This window comes from Syngnathoides biaculeatus, chromosome 18 (assembly GCF_019802595.1).
Source record: "Syngnathoides biaculeatus isolate LvHL_M chromosome 18, ASM1980259v1, whole genome shotgun sequence".
NCBI lineage: Eukaryota > Metazoa > Chordata > Actinopteri > Syngnathiformes > Syngnathidae > Syngnathoides > Syngnathoides biaculeatus.
This window is the reverse complement of record NC_084657.1, coordinates 18,945,233-18,963,320: the sequence shown is the minus strand read 5'-3', so window position 1 is coordinate 18,963,320 and position 18,088 is coordinate 18,945,233. Positions and strand designations below refer to the sequence as shown.

The 18,088-nt window shown below is 40.6% G+C and overlaps 2 protein-coding genes across 2 annotated transcripts in view; one reads left to right on the top strand and one right to left on the bottom strand.

Moving 5' to 3' along the window:
- Positions 1-561: 561 nt before the first annotated feature.
- drd1b (dopamine receptor D1b) overlaps positions 562-18,088 on the bottom strand; it is a 112,955-nt gene continuing 95,428 nt past the window's right edge. The window contains exons 3-4 of the transcript XR_009792461.1: positions 1,217-1,266; positions 562-689 (exon numbers count right to left, since the gene is read on the bottom strand). The gene's annotated coding sequence lies outside the window, so the exon portion shown is untranslated. The remainder of the gene's footprint in view (positions 690-1,216; positions 1,267-18,088) is intronic.
- Positions 9,145-13,183, top strand: msx2b (muscle segment homeobox 2b). The gene is made up of 2 exons (XM_061803423.1): positions 9,145-9,588; positions 11,287-13,183. Exons 1-2 carry the CDS (start codon positions 9,249-9,251, stop codon positions 11,715-11,717), a joined length of 771 nt encoding a protein of 256 aa, XP_061659407.1. The 5' UTR covers positions 9,145-9,248; the 3' UTR covers positions 11,718-13,183.

The window sequence follows — 18,088 nt, the reverse complement described above, 5'->3', positions numbered from 1 at the left end:
TATTACAAAAATATTCTCGTACAATGCAAACTTACGAGAACTTTATTCTCTTTTTTGTAATATTACTCAAGCCGCGACAGTAATAGGCCACACCCCCAGAAAGACTCGTCATTTCGAATTCTATCAAACATGATTGACAGTGTACTTCTCTACCACTGTAACCACAACAATAAATCTACTATTAATTGAACACGTCTTTTGTGGTGTCAATCAAAGCGGACTAAGGGCTAACGGTATTGAAAATGATATATGAGATGTGATCTTTGTAAATGTGCAATTACAACAGTAGAAAACACAGCTTGATGCCTCTGTGCCACTATACCTAATGAAGTATCTTGTGAGTGTGTCAGCTGTTTAAGGGATTAACTATTGAATGAGAATCAGAATCATCTTTTGTTTACCAAGGATGTCAAAAACAAGAATTTTCTCTCGGGTAATGGAAGACGCATTAGTATGACAGAGACTGACTTGACAGAGAATGCTTTTGAGAAATAAAAACATAAAACCACAGTGACTGAGCAATAAAAGCTTACCAGTAATGTGGTATTGCTAATACATCCTTCCATCCATCCATCCATTTCCTTGTCCGCTTATCCTCACAAGGGTCGCGGGGGTGCTTCATCTTATCCCAGCTGTCAACGGGCAGGAGGCAGGGTACACCCTGAACTGGTTGCCAGCCAATCACAGGGCTGCCAATACATTATATATATTTTTTTTAATGTGTTAGAAGATCCAGCGTAATCTAGCCATTAGAACAGTATGAAATGAGAAAAATGAGAAAAGAGAGAGGGAAGTGAGGAAAAAAAAGAAAAATAAAGAGTTGTGTGAAATGATAAATAAAACAATGAACCGGTGCAATGACCATTGCGCAAAGGGTGCGGAGATTTCAAAAAAACGTATGATTAGTAGTGCGATAATCTGGGACAATGTCAATTGTGCAAATGGTTCAGATGCTACTGAGGGACATGAGTAGCCAGTATTGGCCAACAACATATAACTGGAAATAGAGCAGAGGGGGAAGAGTACTTTATATTGAGTGCACGTGCAATGGATAGTTGACCCGACAGAGATCTTCTAACAATTTCAAGACAAAATTGGCAGCATGTTGCAATGGAATTGTAAGTTGATTTTTTAAGAAGTTAACGGGAAGAGGGAAGAAGCTCTCGGATCGTTTCAGATGAAGTGCAGTTCCATGTTGATTGCATCATCCACAGACCTGCTTGCGGTCGGCAAATTGCAGGGTGTCCAACAAGAGGACCGGTGACTCTGGAGGTGGTCCAACACAAGGTTTCCACAGGATTTCATGAGAAAAAGGAAATAGAAAGATAGCAATACATCAATATTTATCGGCGGTACTGTATACTGTCAGCCATAAATGACAGTCATTGACAATGACAGTTTCTGTGGCACATGGTTGTGGTGTTCGGATCACAATATATTGCAGATCTGTGTCAATTGTGGGCATGATAGGTATATACAGACAAATTTAACTTGATATTAAATGGTATGAAATAATGCATCTCTAGCTATTAAGCGTAAAACAATATTAAAATATTTCATCTAACAACTGTTTGAAATTAGGGAGTGTTTTGTGGACACTATTTCACTCCCAGTTGAAGTTTCTTGTACTGTGTACTGACACATAAGAGACAACTGAACATGTGATATCCAAACACCAAAATGTTCAAAAAAGGCATACAATTACATCCGACTTAAGTCCGCCGGAACAAATGCAACAAATATAAAACATCATAGATCATAGGTAATGGAAATCGGCAAAGAGGACACATTCATTAACCACTCACTACATAATTGTAAGAAATTATCACCTCCGGCGTGTTAAGCCTCTTGTGCGACGGGGACTGGAACAGCACAACTTCTTCTCTGTGCAACTACGCAGAGAATTATAGACCGTCTTCAGCCTTGCGTCTATCAAAGGCGATTTAAATAAATCGCCACTACAAAACAAGAGCAGAGACCCCCCCCCCCCAAAAAAAAAAAAAAAAAAAAAGAAATAGCAGCTGACTAGATCTTGGAACACAGCCCGAGGCCGCTGAGCCAAGCAGCAGATTGCCGTCTTCTCTTGTTATTAGCAAAAGTGGCTTCAATCATTCACATTGCAGGAGGCCCCTGAATAGATCTGTCTGTAGTTTTTAACAGCTAATTGGCCTTGGCGCCATTGTAGTTTCGAAGGTAGTCATTTGTGTGCATTAGGAGACGCCACTAAGGCTTTGGGAAGCTCAGAGAGAGCGAGCGAGGAGCGAAAGTACAACTACATTGAGGGCACATTCAGATTAGTTTGTCGTGTGAGCCACCGGTTGGACGAGCTACCCCCCATAGAGACAAGAATGGCATACATTTATATTCCAATATAAATCATTCATGAAATTGTGTAACCACACGTCTATCCACTTTCGGTAGCCCTTGGCTCCATATTAGAGTCATGGGTGGCAGGGACCAATTGTGAAAAGATGAAAATGAGTTTGTTTTTGCAATAGTTGGGAATAAACAACAGCAAAGGCAAAAATAAAGGTCTGCATCAATTGAAGCGAGATGGGAACAACATGTGAAAATGTTTGAAATGGGTTGATGAGCCATTGGAATGGGATACCGCCATTGCTGTTAAACAGACCACCATGAGTGTCATCAACAACATTCAGGGGCGACAAACCCACAGTTAATATACGAGGCTGAATAATAATAACTAGGGAATCCAATCTCTGGATTGGTTTTGAATGTTGAGACATTGACAAATAAATGTGCCAACATACCAAGCAGAAAAACGAAGACATTGTCAAGTAAGTGCTTTGGGGCCCTGCCGTGGGATCGTTGCCACATTAATGCATTTCTGGCCATAGTTATTATGCCTTTTATCTCCTCGCAGCTGTTGAGACTTTGGACTTGTCACATCAAGGGCCGCTAGACCTCATCACTCACATTGTTTGTTTGGCACAGTTGTTACGCAAGCCACTCATTTTCTCCAATATTGCAGAAATTATCCATTTCTGGAATTTGAGAAAACCATGTAAAACATGTGCTGGGGTTGAAATTGTTGTTGTTGTGTGTGTGTTTTTTTTAACATTTGTAAACTTGTCAAATGTCAGGAAAAAAAAATCACAAAGTAACTGATTTGATGGAAAAAAACAACAACAAATGGAATAACAGCTGGGATGAACTCCAGTTAGCCTTAATGAGAACAAGTTGGGTGGAAAATGGATTCTTGAATTAAAAAAAAAAAATGCATACACAGCCAAAACCAAACCAATTTAATTTTATTATCTCAAAAACAAGTATAATTATGTATGACAAATAACATTTTTCTGGTAATAAGAAATTTTATTTTATTTGTCACACTTTGCATTAATCGAACGGCCATTGAAGTACTGCCGGCCTCGAGCACACAGGCGCAGTATAAGAGACTGACTGCGGGACTCTTACTCTACATGGACATTTTGTATGTACAGATGTGTCAGCTTCTTTCAACTCGTCGCGGCTCCTTGCGTGGATAAAGAATATATGACTGACTACGTTTATATTAAATGTGTTGCTAAATCAATTATGCTAAAATTTGAGTTTCTTAAAGGTTTTTATATGCATTTCTCATTTTGTTAGCATTAGCATAAAGTTAGCGGAATGAAGGATAAGCTAGGTGGTTATTTTAAATACATACTTTAATTTCTGGCCTATAAGCCGCGACTTTTTTCACACGCTTTCAACCATGCGGTACATGCGGTGATGCGGGTTATTTGTGCATTTTTTTCTAACGGCTGCAAGGTGGCACGCGAGCGGAAAACGTACGAGTGAGATCGGTGGAATATATGTGCTGAGGAAGTGACTTTTACCGATACGGCCTTGCTAGCGCTCCGCTAGCGTGTTACTGCCGTGTCTTAGTGATTTTTACCAGTATGTTTTTTTTAAACGGCCCTGTTAGCGTGGCAGCACTACCGTTAGCATTCAACTCTTTGTGTACCATCATTCTTTGTAAATATCTCGTGTTTCAATGTGGGTTTTAATGTGGGCACTTGAGGCTTTTACACGTCCATGTGTATGTCCCAAATGGTATTTCTTTTACAAATGTACTGGGTGAGGCTTATAACCCGGTGCGCTCTGTAGGGCGGGAATTACAGTATCTCAAAAAACGGGCCACTCGCGTTACTCGTAGATCAAGGCAGTGTTAAGCCACTCTGACCTTTCTCCAAGTATGTACAAGTACGCATCGCTGAGGTTGGTTGCACCAACGAGCGTCCTAATGGAAATGTAAATAGTGTGCGAGCGCCACACAGGCTGCTGATTATCCCGACCGAACATTCCACCACTTCAAAGCCCCGTACTGTACTTATAAAGCTCTGAGGTGTGCCCGACCCACACGGAAGCTTCTGAGGCATCTCCGTCTCACTCACACACACACACAAACATGTTCAGACTAATTGCTTTCCCTATTACCGTGGCTTTAGTATCATTAGGAAGTGGGATGCGTGGGTAATTTTGCCGCATCCTGGAGAGTTCCATCATTATCGTTTCTTGTTCAAGCCCTTTATCGCTTCTTTTTTGATTGGTCGTCTTTTACTATGAAAGTTGAGTAAACAAATTCTTCCGTATTCTGGAGACGATGGCGTAGCTTTTGCTGTCAGATTATTATGTAAAGGACAATTAGTGTCTGAGTGTAACTGCTTTTCGTGGTATTCTTACAGGGCGGGTTACTGTGCCTGTTCACAGTTGTTCACACACTCATAACGATCTGGCTTCAAGGTGCAAGACCAGTGAAAAGTGTCTATTGAGAATACTTCTGAACACAACTATTATGCAAATTAAGATTAACACTTTGAGAGCATTTATTGCTAAAGAGTTACAGCTTCATTCTGTGGTTGTACATGTGTAGTTTGGTCACTTAAAGAAAATACACGGTCTCCGCTGCGTTGTGCCCCTGCACAAGTCAGTGATGTTTTTATTCCCATTTTAAATTGGATTAAGTGTACCTCGACTGGGAGAGGCCCTGTAGCTCAGTGGTTAGAGCACTGGTTTGATAAACCAGGGGTTGTGGGTTCGTATCCCACTGGGGGCCTCCACTCCCTGGGAAGGGTTGCGTCAGGAAGGGCATCCGGCGTAAAAAAAAAAATTGTGCCAAACATATGTGCGTTCATCTGAGATGACACGCTGTGGCGACCCCGAAAGGGACAAGCCGAAAGAAACTATAATAAGTGTACCTCGACTGGTCATGCCTGCAGAGTGATATTCAGGCATTGAACCATCGACCCTCACTTAATCTCACTGTTATACTAGTTTTTTTTTCTTGATTTGCTTTTTGTACGTTTTAACATATAAGTATTTAATGCAGCTGTATTGTCACGTGTATTGTATAAAATGAGTCAAGGAATCAGAAGTATATGAATGAATATGGTTTAAATAGGTGAGCAGTACATTACGTTACAGTACATTCAGTACACTCTGAAATACAGTTTTTAGTGTAGCAGCGAGAAAGTTATTCTTTTTGTGCACAAAATGCATTGAAAATATATCGAACACTGTCCTAAAAACTGAGATATGGCTCCCGCCGTGATATTCCTCAACTGTCCCACCCATAGTGGTTCCATCATCCCATGACCTCAACCCTACTGAGAACCTGTGACACATCCTTAAATGGAACAGTGGATCTTTGAGCATGGGCGGCAATAAAAAGAGCGAGGTCCTTCAAATGAGATAAATGCAGAAAAAAAAGGTCAATTGGGGAGAGAACTAAGTGGCAAAAACTGTTTTCAGGTTCAAATAACATTTTGAAAATAATTTCCATTTGATTAAATAAATAGCAGATTTTGTTGATGTTCTTGACAACCTACATTTCCCCTGGATTTGAAAATATAGGTGGTGATTCTGTTGTTTTTTTTTAATATTAAAGCTAATATAATTGTTAACGATCAAAACGTTATATTACCCGTCCACTGCTCTTCTATGAAATCTTCCCTTGAGTGAAATTTTCCAAAAAGTCAGTTTTGATGAACTGAAATACAGTACCAGTAGGATGTTTAAACAATTTTCTCATTTTCATCTTTCACAGTTATTATTTCTATGAACTGTGCTGTACTGTATCTTGACTAGACCTCCAAGTGCCATTGTAAAAAAAAAAAAATCACGTAAAAAAAGAGTGCAATTAGATGAACAAAAGCTGAAATGGAGAAACATGCCACTGACACTCAGCCAAGAACATATTACGTGAATCCTGAGTGACAAGGTGCCCGTGGGGCGTTCAGGCACATGCAAAGAGAAGCAGAGCAGTGGAGTAGAGCGAAGGAGGGTGGGGGGGGGTGGGGGGGTTGGAGGGGAGACGGGGGGGGGTAACAGTTTCTCCCCTGAGGAGTTGATCTTTTCATCTGGCCGCTCACTGGCGCCTTCACAAACTCCTGATTGTCTGTGAAATCACTTCACTTTAATAACACGCTGGTGGCTGCTGCCCCGACATGGACGAGCCGCTGAAAAATACCACGAATGAAGAATTCCTCCCCGTATGTGGATCGGACCTTGTGATGCAACACGGAAGCAAAATGGGCAGAACCTTTGTGGATTACCATCACCTCGATGACTGAGAAGCTAATAAAGACATTGTTATCCTCATAGCATGCTTTCCGAAAATATTGTTTGAACATTGTAATGACAAATACCAGTGTTTGCTCAAAAAAGAAAAAACAAATTCTTTATATCTGTTTAGATTTTCACTCATCCAAATGGTTGTAGCGCGTAAATGTTGAAGTGTAGCAAATGCACTCGTCTCCTTTGTCGAATTTGTTTTTCTGAAATTCAGAAATTACTCTGACAATTACGCTACAAGGCCGAGCACAGAAAGAAGCAACATTTTTAGCACACACATTGGAGTTTCTTTTAAATTGATATTGTGACTGTACGTTAAAAAGCTTGTGCAATTATGCTATTAGGCTCGCGACATTTTAAACGAGAAAAATCTCACAGCACACCACCAAACAAAAATGTTCCAAAAAGTGAAGACATAGGTCAGTTATCTACCGTTTGCCTTCTCGTGGAAGACCACCTAAATATTCCATATAAATTACTGGCATACATAGATATGCAGCATTACTTGTAAATAAAATAATCATCCATCCATTTTCTACACTGTTTATCCTCACTAGGGTCATAGGTTTGCTGGACCCTATCCCAGCTAAGTGTGGGAAGGAGGAGGAGTACACCCGAAATAATAATTCACACCTATGGGCAATTTAGAGTCTTTAGTTAACCTACCATAGATATTTTGCGGATGTGGGAGTAAACTGAGGGAACGAGAAACAACCCACACAGGCACATGAAGAACATGGAAACTCAACAGTGGCGGGGTCAGATTTGAACCCAGGTTCTCAGACCTGTGAGCCAGATGTGCTTACCATTCGTACGCCGAGCCGCCGATAATAAGGGTTTGAATGGAAATTGGATAACCCTAATCCCACCACCGAAGGGTACCGTTGATGATAAAGCGATGATGACAACCTCAGGAACCAAAAAACAAACAAACGAAAAAAAAAACAAACAGATTTTAACGTGAAAAACCTAAAAGACCGAATATAGCGTCAAATGTTTTATGAGCTTAGAATGAATCCGTTCACGCTCCATTACGTATTTAAAATGAGAACATTGGCTTTAAGTTCCCAAAATTCGGAGGTTAACCAGCTTTGGAGGTTTCATTGTAATCATCTTTCTGTGACAGGACTGTTCTAAATAGAACTCCCTTGGAGTGAAACTAAAAAAAAAAAAAAATCTATCACGCAACACATGCGATATTAGACAAACATACTGTTGCAAATGGGAATGAAACACAATTAAAGGGAAACATCCTTTCACTCTGAAAAAAAAAAAACTTCCACAATCATCAAATAAATTAACTGTGGAAATAAGCATGAAGTCCTTGCTGCCAGGAATTGGTTGTCTGACATAACCTAAAATTGCCACAATGAGTTAGTTCATAGGAGTCACAAGGAGACGCTTCAAGTCTAATATAGGGCTGAATCATAGGACAAAACGGATGAATGGCCCAGTTGCACAGCCATGTGAACGTTTCATCTGGTTTGCGTCTCGCTGGGCCAGGATACAAAGCTTAACCATGGAGAATAAATCTCCAATTGGACAGTGTCATTTACTGTGTAATTCCAATGTGACACAATGCTTCCAAATCAGATTAGCACACAATTTCGCCAGTCGGCCCGGACAGAAAAGTCCCGATAAATAAAGCGAACAAATTGCTTTGAGATAAAGAAGAGAAAGGGGATGCGTTGCATCTGTGGCTGAAACACTCTGGAATTAGCTGCGTGGGACCCACATTTACACATGCAGCATCATGAGGTTAGCGTTAGAGGAAGTCCATTACTGGAGTTGAATTCAGTGAAAACATCCAGTGGCTCAGATCTTGAAAAAAAAAAAAAATGATCCTCGGATGCAAAGCAGCCTATACCCAGACTTCACTTATTTTCTGTCAGTTTTTACAGTACTTGTCCTGAGATAAGAACAAGCCTATTCCAGCCACTGAAACATTATTTGTTCCTAAAGACAAATTTAGAGGGTCATGACAGCAGTTTAAAGGAGGTACAAAAGGAACAAGTGCACAGCATTTTGTCATTATTGGGAGACAATAACATATGTCCATGAGAATTGTTATATCTCCTGTCTACATTTGTTGCAGCACCGTTTGTGTTCAGACATCATTTGCTGAAAGTGTAACAACGCTGCCAAATAGATGCCAATTGATAGCTCAGGTGCTGATCCATTGTATGTTCGCATTTAGGTTGTGGAGGCTATGTGCTTGTCTTCATAACACAACGTAATTTTCTTTGTATCGTGTTTAGTTTGACAGTAACCTTCGGATGAATGGGAATAAATAGCTTGAAGCTCCGCTAAAATAAACCCAGCGACGCCTCTGTATGATTTCTGTCTATCTATCTGCGGTTCTGTGCTATGTTTTAAGTTGTTCACGAGTTTCAAAGGTCATAATGTAAACCATGAACATTTGAAGTCTTCATCGTTCTCCCACAGTTAAAGATGTGATTATCGTTGGGGTTCGGCGTCACTCAATGTCTCTCGGGGCATAATAACATCCGCCTTTTCCGAGCTCTCCCTGAAGGCAGCGCCGCTCAACATCCTGGTGAAACGCCATTGGTCGAAATCTGACGTACAGGTCACGTGACGCAAGTAGATACAAACGCCTTCCACGCTACTTGACAGCATCAAGACTCGGTGGAGCCAAACCGACTTGCACTATGGAGATGACGACCCGAGAGAGCGACAACGATGCGGGCGACAGTCCCGCCGAGGAGGAGAGGAAAAGCTCTTCCCCTGCGGGAGCGCCTCGGCACCGTCATCCGTTCAGCGTGGAGGCGATCATGTCCGGGAGGACGACGGCGTCGAGACGCGAGGGAAAGCCCGCTGGGTGCGAGGCGGAGGCCGGATCGGTGGCGGTGGTGTCGCCGACATTTGGCTCCATTTCTGTATGCGGGGATGCCGCCACCCAGAGCCGGAACAACTACCCGGGAGCGTCCTCGTCGCCGGTCAAGTCCGAATCATCCGAATCGGAAGACTGGATGCTCTCCTCTCAGCCTAGTGAGTTTTCACATACTTGAGTGTCATCGTCACACTAGCATTTTTATTATTATACATTATAACCCTCACACTTCTACACATCATCTTGCAATCACTAGTTTCCTACATATTTCCTTGGAAATGACCCGAGATCATCTTCCAAATGTAATTCGCATATTTTAAACCCCTCCAAATATGGTAAATGCGCACTAATTGTTCAACTCATTCAGGACATACAACAACCCTCATCAAATTTCTCGTTAGGACAAGCCGAAAGTCACAACAACTACCAGTATCAAAGAATTCAAACTACTCTATGTTGAGATATCCCAGTGGCATTCAAAGGATTTATGGCTTTTAATCAATGTGGATTTTAATGTAGCTTTTGAAACGTTGAGAACTGTCAAATTCATTTTTTTTTTCAATGTAGTTTTTATTGTGACATTTTAATACCATTTATTTTCACATATGAAGCAGTTGAAGGAGGGAAGATACATTTGAAATGACTAAAGGACAAAACAAAACCCTCAAACGCAAAACTATATCTAAGGGTTGTGGATGAGACAAGTAAGAAAACTGCCTTAGTATGGATAAGAATACAAAATAGATGGATGTACAATATATTTTGGATATTTTTACTATTCAAGTCACTTTGGCATCAATACAACCCATGCATCTCTTGGCGCTGTGGTGCCACCCCCCATCTGTTCATAATCCTCCATAATCCAGAAATTAAAATTGGGACAAACTCAATTATGAAGCATTATCAATTTTTTTTTCCCTCAACATTTATTAACGTTGCTCTACTGCACTGTTTTCCAACCACTAATATGCTGCGACAGTTCTTCAGGTGTGCGGTGGAAAATGATCCCGTTTTATTTAATTGGTGAGAGAAATACAATTTTTACAACAAATAGTATCTTTGTTCATCCACAATATCTATGTCAGCGACATATAGTGACGGAGAGAACAATCAGATGTTCTTCCTCCAGACGGCAGAAGGTACCATTAACCTGTGGCATATTGTCATATGGAATTGAACAGTTGAAGAAAAAGTAAAAATTAAAGTCACATGGAATTTAAAAAAAAAAAAAAACACACTAAAGATACTTTACAAGTGCACCGTAGTGGACTTTAAACATTTACAATTACGTTGAAGCCACTGGGACATTGTGCACAATTTGGACATTTAATTCAGTCATTCTGTTGTGAACCGCTAGAGGGAGCATATCCCAGCTATCTTTGGGCGAGAGGCAGGGTACACCTTAAACTGGTTGCCAAGCAATCGCAGGGCACATAAAAAAAAAACAAAAAAAAATGCCCTCACATTCCCACCAACGGGCAATTTAGTCATCAATCAACGTACCATGCACGTTTCTAGGAAGCAGGAGGAAACCGGAGTGCGTGGGGAAAACCCACACAGGTGGGGTCAGGATTCAAACCCCGGTCCTCGCCCACTGGTACTGGTATTCTTACCATACTTTGGAATTCACTGAGGGAGAATTAGGATTAAAGGGGGGAAAAAAGTAAAATGTGCTACAATTTGCAACAAATTTGACCAGATTCTCGATAAATGGACAGTGGGCCATATTAAAGAAAAGAGCGAGCCAGGTGGCCCACGGACTTTACTTTGCCTTCCCTATAGGTTCGATTATACAATTGTACCTAATATTTTGGCCGTTGAGTCTCGACTCACCCATTGGTTGCCTCCCCTACCAGATCACGTCAGTCCCGCGTGCCAGTTGAGGAAACACAAGTCCAACCGTAAGCCGCGCACACCCTTCACCACGTCCCAGCTCCTGGCTCTGGAGAGGAAGTTCCGGCAGAAGCAGTACCTGTCCATAGCCGAACGGGCCGAGTTCTCATCGTCCCTCACCCTGACGGAGACCCAGGTGAAAATCTGGTTCCAGAACCGCCGCGCCAAAGCCAAGAGGCTCCAAGAGGCCGAGCTGGAAAAAGTGAAGATGGTCGCCACGGCCAAATCGCCGGCAGCGGCGCTGGTTCAGCCCGGCTTCCGATTGCCACTGACACTTGGCGCCATGTCACTATACGGACAGTCCTTCGCGTATCACCACAGAGCCATGGTCCCCTTTTCGCCGTTAGGACTGTACGGCGCTCCTCTGGGCTATGGCATGTACCACTTGTCATAAGAATGGGATTATCGCTGACTTTGAGGAGGACTCCTTTAGGATGCCGGACTGACTTTAAACATGTTTATAGCCACATGAGGAGATCTCATATTCTACCCATGGTGGAGATTGTAAAACTGCCTAGACAAGATCCCGGTCACAAGAAGTCTCACTCGCCAATTCATGTTTATTACACACATGCACTGGACACTCAATGGATAGCCTAATGTGCCTTATGTCCACAAGTGCCTTTACATAAAGAGTAGTACAAGTCATCCTGTTTACCGCGGGGTATACATTCGAGACCAGAGCCGCAATCAAGAGACCATATAAAAAAAAGTTTTCTTTTTTTTTTTTTTTTTTTTTTAGATGTTGTTGTACCCAACTCACTTTTAAAACACACGTAACTTATTAAAGCAGACTTTTTAATGTATTTCTGAACACCTGTTTTCACTCTCCCTCACACAGTTCTCTTAATAAGAGGCACAGTGTGCGTGCTTCAAGCTCTTCAATTGTCACTCACAGTTAAGTTTATTGCATTGAAATCCCATTCAATCATTTCAGATCCCCTGAAACTGCTTTGTCATGTTATTTTTAATAAAGAAAAATACCACTCTATGCACTCTATGTTATAAAAACTGTAATTTCATAAATACAGCTCAAAAGAATTAAGCACACTCTCTTTCAACGCTGCTCATTCTGGTGTGTGCTCCCTGGCCACCTGAGGGCAGTATAGGACGCCGGCTAGATAAACTGTAAGGGAGACTCAGCTTCTCCTTTGGTTTCTCAGTACAACAGTAATATGACTCTTTTTCGTTAAGCATAAAAAAATATGCCTGTGAGAATTGATATATTATATGGCTACATGTGCTTCAGCACCGTTTGTGTTCAGATATGTATTACTTAAAGGGCAAAAACATAGGCAAATACTCTAGATACTATTTGTTAGCCCATCTATGGAGTTTCCCTTTGTACGTTAGCATTTAGGTAGTTGAGGTGATATGATTGATCACACACTATATAACTTTCTTTGTTTTATTTGACAGTCACTTTCATCTGAGAGTGGCATTAAATGGTCGTAAGCCATTTTTTTTAAAGAATACTTATTAATTCTATCTGCCAAACTGCTTCTATACAGCAATCGTATTTTAAGTTTGCACTTCAAAAGCAAAACGTCAGCCAATCGACGCCTCATAACTTGAAAAACTAAGAGGTCATCCTACTGGTATGTCAGAGAACCACTGTATATCCAAACACCAAAATGTCTGCTCAGACCACATGATTTTGTCAGCTAGATTAACGCTAACAAATAACGCGAAACACCATAGACTGGCTAACAAACTAACATTCAGTGGATATGACAGTAATTATGAATCCTCAAACAACTGCTACTTGTAACATACAATCAGATCATACAGCAATACCCACAGGTAAATCCCTGCTCGATGGGAACGGCAATTACGTGTCACTAGAACATTTTTGGGCAACATCTTGCCTTTTTTTTTGTACTCTTTTTTTTTTTTTTTTTTTTTTTTTTTTTCTTCTTTTAAAATATAAATGGTGCATCTCTTTGAGTAGACTTCAAGTCTGCTGGACATGAAGCACAACTCTGACTTGAGGCTTTCCTGTGTATTGTAAAAAAACACACACACAAGAAACATCATTTAAAAAGCTGTGACGCGGTGGAGAAATCGCAATATAGCCTGAAACGCTTCAAGACCAAATAAAACTTTGTTTAAGATGCCTGTTTTTATTCTAATCTTCTCCTCTTTATTCATTTCAAGCACATCATTTTATTCTGGCTTTAACTGCCCAAGTAACACAACAACATAGTGGCCTTAAAAGTATCTATTCTCTCTGGAACTCTGGGGATTGTACAAGTGTATTTTTTATACATTTCTGTTTGTTTGTGAGAACAAGGTATGAACGATATATTTGTATGGTTCTTGAACATCCCTTTGAAAGGGTCCACATTATGATGTGCGGTTTTTGTACTGCATGTATTTTGTATGTATGTATGTTTTGTTGGAATAAATAAAAGACAACCTTACAGTGTGTTTTCTTTGAAAAAAAAAACAAAACAAAACAAAACAAAACTTTGTCTTGCCAAGGCAAAAGTTTTTTTCCCCTGAATTAAGTTTTATACAAATACAGAGGGTCCACGGTTTTTGGAGTTGTTTTCATACCTCGGCGACGTAACCGGAATTCGTACACAAGTCGAAACAGGTCTCTAGAGCTAACCTTTGCAAACACAGTAATGAAATCATAATTAAAGTAATTTTTTCTAGTATGAATAACACGTGCGCATTAAAATAAAACAGTTTTTATTGCCGTTTTTAATGAGTCAGTGTGTGTTTTGTAATCCTTTGAGCACATCAGTAATTTGATGAAAAGGTTTGTCAAACTCATTAGTACTTCCTGTTCAACCGGTTCAACATTGGTGTTTTTTTTTTTTTTTTTTAATAGCAGGGTTTTTCAAAAGCAGGTTGGGCAGTATATGACCCAAAAGATCATTTCAGATGGCCCACCGTGCAATTCAAAAAACAGAGGAAACTTGGGATGGACTCGTGATTTTTTTTTTCTTTAGAAAAGTCTGAACAATATGTAACACATTAATTCTATTGTGCAATAATTGCATCAGTCAGCCACAATATTGTTCTACAGAACCAAAACGCTTCAAGGTTCAAATGAATTATTCACACAAGGGATCTGCATCATGGATTATCAACCCATCCCTTTTCCAAGCCGCTTATCCCCACAAGGGTCATGGGAGGGCTTTGAGCATTAAAGATTCAAATAATTGACTGCGTGAAATTGATGTAAAGTTGACAAACCAGGAGAGACGCTGATTGACTCATTCACTGACATATAATCTCTCAGGTACGTTTTTCAAAAGGTAGACATGGAAGAGGCTCTTGCTCTCGTTTGTATGCGAAATTCTTGTTTGCAAACTGTTGCAATGACGAGCAGATTTCAGAAGACGGCGCCACTGCATTGCTTTGCATTTGAGGTTAGGAATTGAAAATAAAGACTAGGGGTTAAATGTTGGCTTGCCACTTTGCTTAATTGGAAGAGAAATAACATATCGGATGATGGACAAGTTGAAGCACTTCACATTTAAAGAGAACATATATCGATCCATCCATTTTCTGAGCTGCTTATCTACACGAGGGTTGTGGGTGCACTGGAGCCTACCCCAGCTGTCAACGGGTAGGAGGCAGGCTCCACCCTGAACTGGTTGCCACCCAGCCGTAGGGCACATGGAGACAGTCACCAGTCACGCTCACAATCACACCTAGGGGCAATTTAGAGTGTCCAATTAATGTTGCATGTTTTGGGGATGTGGGAGGAAACCGGAGTGCCCGGAGAAAACCCCCACAAACACAGGGAGAACACGCAAACTCCGTGAAGCCAACACTCTACAGCTACGCCACATATCTATATCGTTGAAAGCAGAATACAACTTCCATGTGAGTTTGATGCAACATGAAAATTGTTTATGGGCGGCGGCAGCACATTTACGTGGTTCCTTTCTGTGACATTTGTGCAGGACTCAGAGGCGCTGTTTGCTGTTGGGGTGTCTAGTGACAACTGGCAAAGCATTCACAACTAGTTCAACTTGTCAATTCAATTTGTGCGTCCTCTGGCCATGATTCACACAGCTTGTGTTTGTCAAGGTGTCAACAACCGTGAACCGGCCCATATATGTAGTACTCTTGCCCGAAATATGAATTTGCCTAAGGCAGGGGTGCCAAATTAGTTCAATGGTCACATTTTGGCCTGTAAGATAGGAGAATAAATTGCATTTTTTTTTTCATTTGTGTTCATGCAAACAATTAGTGTGACATTAGAACATCCTTATTCATATTTATTTATTTAAGTTTTACAAAACACATTCCTTGAGAAAAATATTTAAGTTGCTTCAGTTTATTATCTGAATGCAGACAAAAAAAAATACACAATTGTCACGTGGTCAGTCACATGGTCTATTCATGTTCATGACGGAATTGCAATTCAAAATTAAATAAACTCATAAAGAACTAGGAAATATTTTAACTTTTTTCCTTTGCAGGTAATAAATCTCAAAACCTAAATTGACTTATAAACCTTCTAAACTAAGGTAAGACCAAGTTTATATATTTATAAAAAAGTGACCATCTGCCCAGTACATCATATACACGTCATTCTTATCGCATTTTATGTGGAATAGTATTCCGCCAAAGCAAATTCCTTTGTACTGAAATCCAATCACAACCCAGGACTAAGTCTATCCACATTTACAGCCTCACAGAGAACAGGAAACTTATACGACTCATGTGATAGAGTTTGTAGTTTAAAACAAACAAACAAACAAACAAATGCATTGTCATATATTAAAACTGTCTGGATGACCCGACAGAATATTATTAAGATTATCTTTTGAAAAACCATCCTTCTCTGGCCCCATCTAATGCCTTCAATTGAATTTTCATTATTATTTTCAGAGACTGTAGACACACAAGGCATGATTGGAGATATGTCAGTCTTTTGGATACACAAACATGTGACACACCAGCCTCATTGTCTCTACACCAAGCAGGCTAGTGCACATTTTTTTTTAAAGTTTAATAGAAGGAATAGGACACATCTTGACGCAAAACAAGACTAAACATATGTAATGTGCAGATCATAATAATGAGTGGCCTGAATTTGGTCAGAGATGCATGGGCCGGGAGAGGGAGCAGTGAAGTGAGGCTACATTCCAATTTTACTAACAGTTTGACAAGTGCCAATCTTACATTTAAAATTACGCATCAGCACACATTTCCTACAGTACTTTTTCACGTTCAGATTCAGTTGCAAGACAGATTTAACCTTCAGAGTGCTGGATTTGGTCCTTGGACCGTATGTTTGACACCCATGTCACGAGGTCCATATCTATTTAAAGCTGAATGATTGTTGTAGTTACTTACCTAATGCAAATTCCATCACCGTCCATACACTCAGCCAATATATTAGGTACAGTGATGCAATCTAAAAAGAACAAAACCAGGCACAAGTCCTGCCTTGACAAATATAATGCTCAGTTATGATTGGCATAGTCAGAGCAGGGACGTATAAACTCAACTTTGTTTTTTCCCATTGGGAAGGTATTTTCTAATATTTTGTTACTTGTCAAAAATAATTGAAACGGTCACGACGTTAGAAAGGGAAATAAAACAGCTGGTTTTATTTAGCTAGCAAAGATGGGGCAAAATCAAAACCGGTCTGATGAAGTAGCTTCTTCTGTATATGGTGAAAAACGTTATCGGCCTTCATATAGTTTGGCCAAATGATGAACAGAAAGTATGATGAACTACAAGGTAGCATATATTTAAATGTAAAGCAATGCTATCACAAATGGTAACACTAAACAAGTCACTCACAAGTCATTTCAAGAGTCACAAGCATATTTTCTCAAAAAGAGTCAGTGACAGGGCTTCAGTGTTCGACGATTAAGGACTGTGACCAACTTGTGGTGAGACTATCTTGATGCCGTCTGAGAGCGTGAAGACGTTGTGTATTCCGTTTTGCCTTTCAGCACATGGGCACACACTGTAGACTATCAAAAGTGTTCTTGCTTTCTATGCATCTATTGTGCGTTGATGATAAAGTGAAGAAAGAGGCTTCCTCTGCTGCTGATGCTGCATGGGTTTCACATCAAAGCACATGACGGAACCAAAAAAAAAAAAAGAGTCCTGAAAGAAGCTTCTGGGTCTGACAGATAGCAAGACGTCAGGGCTGAGGCCAGGAATAACAATTAGGGTGTGTATTCATCAGAGAAGATGAATGAGGTCTGAAACCCATTTGTGTGGTGTGTGTGTGTATGTAATATATCTGTGAGGAAGACTTTCAGAATTCCCGGCCCACCTGTTAAAAAACTTTGTTTAATTTACGTGATATCCACCCCCTATCCCCCGTCCCAAGTTTCTTTCGCCATGACCTGGCAGCCGAGCAAAGACCCGCCATTTTCTATTGACAGCTTTGTCAAAGCCAAACACCAAGCAGAATTCTGCAAAGCACAGGACTCGCGGTATATAACAGCGTTCGCTCCTGATAAGCAGCGTGTACCTTCAATGTTCGGCAAAGCTGTCAAGGTTGTGTCTGCGGCGTGAAAAATAGGGCCTGTAGTTGACAGGCATAATTCGGCAGTTTGGTGATGAGGGCTTGCTTTTACAGTGCTAGGGTCACGATTCCCAGCAGGTGGTGCAGCCAAACCAGCGTAAAATATGAAAGACAGTAGGTGACCCCCGCCTGCGCATTGAGCGATGCGATCTATGGATGGGTTGCAACGTCAAAAAGCAAGCTTGTTGAGAATTTTGGGGAAGCACATACACTATATTGTACTTTATCACTTTCATTAAACCCTAAAA